We start from the raw sequence: 7,500 nt of genomic DNA, 5'->3' as shown, positions 1-7,500 counted from the left end.
CACCACTAAAAGACCCACTTTCTCTATGATACTTGTTGTGTTGCCATGGCTACCAGAAGGTGATTCCTCGCCCCAAAAGTCTCCTTGTCATTATTTCTGTATTTTCATTTTCTTTCTTTCTATTTTCTTTCCTTTTCAATTTAGTTTTCTTTATGTTGTTCTCTACATATCTTTTCATGGTTTACACTACTAGAGGCTCAGCTGTAACTCACTGCCCCAGACAGTACAGCTTGCATTTGTATATTGTGAACAAACAAGCTCATTAAACTCATTAATAAAGCACAGCCCCGTGTGCATACTTGTGCGCACGAAGTGTGTGTGTGTTTGTGTGTGTGTGTGTGTGTGTGTGTGTGTGTGTGTGTGTGTGTGTGTGTGTGTGTGTGTGTGTGTGTGTGTGTGTGTGTGTGTGTGTGTGTGTGTGTGTGTGTGTGCGCATGTGCGTGTATCTGTCTCCATTAGTTTGGGTTGGTTTACTGGGCTGTTTGGACTCCTGAGACCAGCTCCTTGTTACAGACTCATCCCTAAACACACAGGCAGCTGACGCAAAGCTCGCTCCTCTCCCTGTGCAGCACGGCCACCACTGTTTGTCTGTACAGGACTAATTCCAGGCTGTGTGTGTGTGTGTGTGTGTGTGTGTGTGTGTGTGTGTGTGTGTGTGTGTGTGTGTGTGTGTGTGTGTGTGTGTGTGTGTGTGTGTGTGTGTGTGTGTGTGTGTGTGTGTGTGTGTGTGTGTGTGTGTGTGTGTGTGTGTGTGTGTGTGTGTGTGTGCGCGCACACGTGCGTGCGTGCGTGCGTGCGTGCAGTGGAAGAAAAATGCTTCTCGCTATTTCACGACACTGAAGTGGTTAAGTAAAAGTAGAAATACCGTAGTGAAATATACTTAAAGCCCCAAAAGTAATCTAATCACCGTATTCAAAAAGGCCCATTTCTGAATGAGAAATATTATTGTACTATAATTATTGTGTAGTGTATTGTGTATTATTGACTTTTATATTGTAAATCTCATTCTGCAAAATCACTAACGCTATCAAATAATGGTGGTGGACCAAAAAAATATATAATATTTGCCTCCACAATGTGTGAATGTGGATTGCGGAATCTCTGGGGTTCGTGCCGTCTGTTCGGAGCGTCTGTTGTTTCTCACGATCTGCTCCAGCGTCGGTTCTGCCACCGACACCTGTCCATCTTCAACGCGACACGAACGCGATGAGCCGACCTTTGGGCCGTCGTCATTTCAACCTCGCGCTCTCGGCTCCGTCTGGTGCGTGTGTCACACTCAAGCTGGGAAGCAGGCAGGTGTGGTTTGATGATGACGGAGCACGTGCGGCTGCTGAGGGATCGTTGCACTTAAGTTTAGGAGGGGAGGGGGTTAACTGCTCATCTGCAGGGAGAGACAGCTGCTGCCGACCCAGGGGTTTAATGGGGGACTGCAGTTTCCTCTTAGTTCACCTGCAATCTTCCTGCAGCAACGTGCAACGCAATGCGAACACAGGCAGGGGAACCACGTACTGTAGAGGTCACCAGAGCAAAGTGAATTGCTTTTACACAGTAAAATCCTCAATGTTAACTTAACTCAGATGTTGTACCAATGGAACCGGTGAGGATTGGAGTTACAGACCCCTATTGGTCCATTTGGTGCCTAACTATCAATCACTTAGGTGAGGAGTCTATTTGTACACTCTCCGAGTCAATGGCTCAAATCAGATTCAGGGTTCGTATATAAGGAAGCCTAAAATGAGTTTAAAAGGATTCTAAATGAATGACTGTCCTCACATCGCTCAGGGACAGAGACACTAAAGGACCTTGCAGAGTTGCCCTGAGTAGTGAGTTCAAGCGGTATTTAGACGATAACATAATATACTGTTTATGATTCTGAAATGGGGATTCTGCATATGCCTACTTCCACTTTTGCTAATTTAAGTGTTTTACTTTGTCTTCAGTAATATTTTGAATAGCAGGACATGTACTTGTGTTATTGCTACTTTCACTTATGTCAAAGCCCTGAGTACTGACACCGTACTGACAGTTATGGTTATGGAGTGAGTGGGTTTGCTTGTGCACGTAAGCGCCACTGTAGCCTTCATACGGACTGTTTAGCCAACATGTTTTACAAGGTCAGTGCAGCAGGCTAGCTCTCTCTCCGCCCTCTCCAACTCTTAGCTATCAACATCAACCAGTCACATGCCTGCAGATGTTTGCTTTTCCCTTTTCTGGGAGGCTGACTGATAACTTACTTGGGAGAGAATCTAGACACAGAATCTGGCTGGCAGGAGGGTGAGAATCAAGCATGTGGTCTTCGGTTTACACCCCAACTCGGTGTGGGTGTTCAGATGTGCTGCTATGAAAATACCCAAACATGCTCTATTGATTCATAATTTTGACAGGTTGTGAGGTGAAAAAATAAGTATTCATAAAATAACATTTAGTGCAGCTAGAGCAAGGAATGTCCACACAAATGTCAAAATTAAATACCCAGCCTAAATTGTAACTGATTATCACTTTAAAAAGCTATTTGCAAGAATGTAGCATGAGTACCGTGTTAATGTGCTTTTCCCCTTCAAGTAATTGCATATCTCTCATTAATTATCCATCATCCAATCTCATGAGACATAATTAGTATATTGTCTCACTAGCAATTATCTCAGTTTTAATTTAAATGGATGCCAAATCTTTTAGATTTTCTGAATATCACAAATTGTACCAGAGTGTATTTTGGAACCCTGTTTGACTGCATGGGCCCAGATCAGTTGTTAGCGTTAAATGAGCTTTTCATCTTTGGGGCTGATGAGTTCTGATGTCCTTGTCAAGCAGGCTCTACCCTCTCCATCACATTAGTCTCACTGTTACCCTGTTACAAGGCTGCATGTCTCTTAAATCTAATGAGCCCACCACCCCCCCCCCCCCCCCCCCCCCCCCTTCTGTCACACTCCTCCTTTGTTTCTCAGGGGCGATGCACACGTGAAAACTGCAAATACCTGCACCCGCCTCCGCACCTCAAAACACAGCTGGAGATCAATGGGAGAAACAACCTGATTCAGCAGAAGACAGCGGCAGCCATGTTGGCTCAACAGATGCAATTCATGCTGCCTGGAGCCCAGTTACAGCCCATAGTGAGCAGTCCACCATTAAATGTTTGTTTGTGCATTTGAAGGGTTTTCATTTTAGCCTAGCCTTTAATGTTTTTTGTGTATTTGCTAAAAAAAAAAGAGAACGAAAATGAGATCATTGATCTTAAAACACTCACAAGTATGATGTAGAATCTTTTAGGGCTGCAGATGGCCCATTAGTACGATAAATATAAGTTTTATGTCAGCTTAGGGTTAGTTATAATGAGCAGTACCAATGGTACTTTGAAACAATGGGCCATTGGACTAATGGCACGGCACCGAATCCTTCATGCTCATTTCACACCAGCAGCTGCAAGTGAATGTTCAAAGTGCAACATGCAATGCTAAATGCATAGGCCTACATTGAACATTATCAATATTTCCTACTTCCACACAGCAGTCCGTTTCTATCCATCTCAAGTGATGTCAAACACACCCAGAAGAGCTTCAGTCACAGTGGTCCAAGCGGATCAAGCCAGGTCTGCCTGTCTGTGGACCTCATAGACAGGGAGAAGTACAAACATTCAATGCTCATATGATCCCTGGCAGCCTGTTTCAAAAAGTAAATATTCATTTCAGGGAAGATATATGCCATGTAGTAGCTCAATCTTGATTATTTCCACACCTAAAACTGCTATTTTAAAATGTTATCAATAATTATCTGCTGTGTATGTATAGGGATCTAGGCGTACAGTCCTGGTGGAGCCACTTCCTGTCTATCTCCACTGTCGCTGTCAAATAAAGGCTAGGAATAGCCCCCCAAAAAGATTGAGGTCCCAGAGATATGGGGGTCTATGTCCTGATGTATGCATAATGTGAACAGAGGGTCAGAGTTTTCATTATTTTCTGTTCATCATGTCTGTTCTTTCCCTCTCTCATTATCATGCTGCAGACCACATTCCCAATGTCTCCATCTCTGACCAGCCCCAACATGACATTCAGTCCTTATCTGAGCCACATGGCTCCTGGAATGAGCCTGATGCCAGAACTTCTTCCCAGTATCCCCCAACTGGTCCCTGGGAGCCCCAATGGTCTGGCAGCAATGGGCAACGGCAATTCCATGCAGAAACAATTACGCACAGACAAGTTAGAGGTACGTGTGTTCTATTCTGTTCACCATTGGTTTATCCCAGGGGTTTTCAACTGATTGTGAACCAGGGACCACCACCCTAACTAAGAATCAACCTTGGGACCACTGTTGTGTTGGGGGATATGGGTTATTAGGGAATTCCTAACACTTGCAATGCATCCCATTTCTATACATACCACTGTTTCTCAACCAATGGTCCACAGACTACTAGTCCATGGCATAACCAGGTTGCAGGTGGTCCATGGGAAAATGTTTTAAAATATAAATAAAATGCCATTGTTAAATGTATTACAATATATTTAAATAATACTGTATTTTAAAATTCCATCAAATGTAAGAAAATATTTGACTTAATAGCTAATAAAAAGATTGAAATGAACTGTTACGGACTTGATTTGATACTACATGCAACAAATTATATCAAGCTCAGGCATTATTTAACTGATATATATGGGCACATTACCTAATAATGATGACTCAATCAGGCAAGCTGGTACACTTACCCTTCTTGAGATTCTAACTCCCTTTTCTGTGGAATTTCTTAACCTCACACTGCCCAGTAACTGACAACATTGACGCACTTCCACAGAACAGTGCACAAAAGTTTAGTGCACTGAGAAACAAAAGATGGATCATAATCCTGCTGTCCGGAGGAAACCTCATAACTCCAAAATATTCATTTTTCAGAAATGAAAAATATACATTTTAAGGAAATTAAAAATATATATATGTTTTAAATGATGCAATACTGCCTCATCAAAGTTGGTGTTGTGACTTTAGACATTGTCAATTACTTGTTTTAGCAGACAGTTTGAGGGTCCAATGGAGTTTTGTCCAATTCGTTTTTTACTACTTTCCATTGGTTCAATATTTTCGAAACAACACACAGAAGTAAAGGGTGTTCAATAGTACTGATTTATGGAATAAAATCAAAAACCTCAAAAATGGAGTTATGAGGTTTCCTCCGGACAGCAACGATATGCAATACCTTCACGGACCACCAGTGGTCCATGGACCACCTGTTGAAAACCCCTGTTTTTTATCCCATTCCCATAATATATAGCCTGGGGTCCACCTATGCTTTCTATGGCATAGGCAGCTCCGGTAGGATCCACCAGGAGAATCTAGACGCAGCTGCGCGACATGAGACTAATTCATTAGAGCGACAGAGAGAGAGAAGAGTGTGTGTACGTGCATGTGTGTGTCAATTTAACAAAGGTGCAGACGATCAGAAATCAGCAGAGAGTGATCGACGTTTGCGCTACTCTATGCCGAATTGAAGTGGACTCTGTCCCAGACCTTTTTTTTCTCCCTGGAAATAAAAACGTCTGGGTTTCCGAGGCTACATAATATATGACATACTGGAATGCTACATGTCACAGTGATGCAGCATAGTGGCCTCCACAGGTCATCTCTTGTATCTGTAATGCAAGAGATAGGGTGCATGAACCCAATACACATTATGGAATGCCAAGGGTGAGTGAGAAAATAGCAGCCAGGAGAATGAGGCTAGCAGGACACTGCCAAAGACACCAAGAGCTGCCAACCAGCAAATTAGTGCTGTGTGAACCAACACACAGGCACCGGTCATGAGGACATCCCACATTAACAGTTACATATGTTTATGTACTCAAGAAAGACGTACATGGCCAGATGTATTGAGAACCGGGGTGATGGAGGCGACGATCGAAGGCTCGTCTGAGGACGACCTAGTCCTAGAGAGAGAGAGGTCACAGTGCACAAGGGAAGGTCAATGTAGGTCCGGTCTTGATTGATGCTTATCCTCCCTCATCAGGTCTGCCGGGAGTTCCAGCGTGGGAATTGCACACGAGGGGAGAACGACTGCCGCTACGCTCACCCAATGGAGGCGGGTATGGTGGACTGCAGCGAGAACTCTGTGATCGTGTGCATGGACTACATTAAGGGTCGCTGCACCCGGGACAAGTGCAAGTACTTCCATCCTCCTGCTCACCTGCAGGCCAGGATCAAGGCTGCTCAGCACCAGGCTGGTCAATCTGCAGCGCCTGGAGCCATGGTGAGTCAACCTGACACAAAGTAGTGTACGTTAGGTGGGCATGAACAACAGGAATAGACGTGAACAATAGGAAAGTGAACTACAGGAATAGGCGTGAGCAACAGGAATAAACATGACCTATAGGAATAGATGTGAATAATAGGAATGTAAACTACAGGAATTAGCAGGAACTAATGCGAGCAACAACAGGTAAAGGGTAGACATGAGCAACAGGAATAGACGTGAGCAACAGGAATATGTCGGGAGAGAATCCTAAAATCCTCTAGTTATAATAATAATCTATATATACTGTGTGTGTGTGCGTGTGTGTGTGCGCGTGTGTACGTGTGTGCATGCGTGCTCCGGCTTCACGGATTGCTGGAGCACCACATCATGTACCAGCCAACATGGAAATGGCATAGCTCCTATGTAGATCACAGACATTATGTTAAGTAAGCCTTGCCGAGCCATGAGGCTTGTATGGCAGGAGCCTATATATCTCCTGTTACTGTAGCTTGGGGAAGCTTGATGTACAAGTACACCCCCTGTACATGACGCTAGTACAGTATATCGCAGGGATTTACCCCCAAACAACCCTTGATGCTGAGCGGCTCTGTCCCTAACTCACAGCTAATGTTTAATGTATGTATTCTGGGCAGTATCGTTTGTACTCTAGTCTGTGACACAAACAACAGGGGCTACAGTTAGCAGGGTGAGAGCAGGTTTAGCCTTCCTCAGGTCCATCTGCACTGCAAATGAAAATATGAATACATATCACTCTGGTATGCAAGAAACACAACAGTTCAGGAGTCATTCTGTGATGCTGTCTGCCTTTCACTTAATCCTTTCCTGTCATGGTTAGTGGTTACTGGGACGACCATTTTCTTACACAATGACTGACTGGCGCTTTTCATGTTTTTGTTCATGCGTTGTTAGGCGTAAATCGTAAACTGCATTATCATGCATCAGCAGTATCTATTACCTCACCCCTCCATCTCTCACCTGATTTGCTGTCTGGTGTTTGTTTGGTCTAAAATCCACTCACCACCTGCTAACATTATCCGAACCAGAGAAACATAAAAGTCTTATTTGTCCCTGAGGGGAAGTATAGATGTCATGTCATAGCAGCCAGTAGTCTAACACAGAGAGACAGACCACAAAGGAAGGAATAATGTAATGACGTAATGAATGAGGTAAGGAATGATGTAAACACTCAACATGAGGGAGATGTGGTGAAGTACCCGGACTGTCTCATCTCAGCTTTGTGTACGTCATTGTCGTCATTACTG

At 43.9% G+C, this 7,500-nt stretch overlaps 1 protein-coding gene across 7 annotated transcripts in view; it reads left to right on the top strand.

Annotated features, from left to right (window-relative positions):
* mbnl3 (muscleblind-like splicing regulator 3) overlaps positions 1-7,500 on the top strand; it is a 25,393-nt gene that overhangs the window by 11,995 nt on the left and 5,898 nt on the right. For all 7 annotated transcript variants that reach the window (XM_079503841.1, XM_079503839.1, XM_079503842.1 and 4 more), the window contains 3 exons: positions 2,946-3,110; positions 4,000-4,200; positions 5,993-6,232. In XM_079503841.1, the coding sequence (XP_079359967.1) occupies positions 2,946-3,110; positions 4,000-4,200; positions 5,993-6,232 (606 nt within the window). The remainder of the gene's footprint in view (positions 1-2,945; positions 3,111-3,999; positions 4,201-5,992; positions 6,233-7,500) is intronic.

The sequence above is a fragment of the Electrona antarctica genome (genome assembly GCF_951216825.1).
Source record: "Electrona antarctica genome assembly, chromosome: 1".
NCBI classification, from domain to species: Eukaryota; Metazoa; Chordata; class Actinopteri; order Myctophiformes; family Myctophidae; genus Electrona; species Electrona antarctica.
This window is presented reverse-complemented; position numbering and strand designations above follow the sequence as displayed.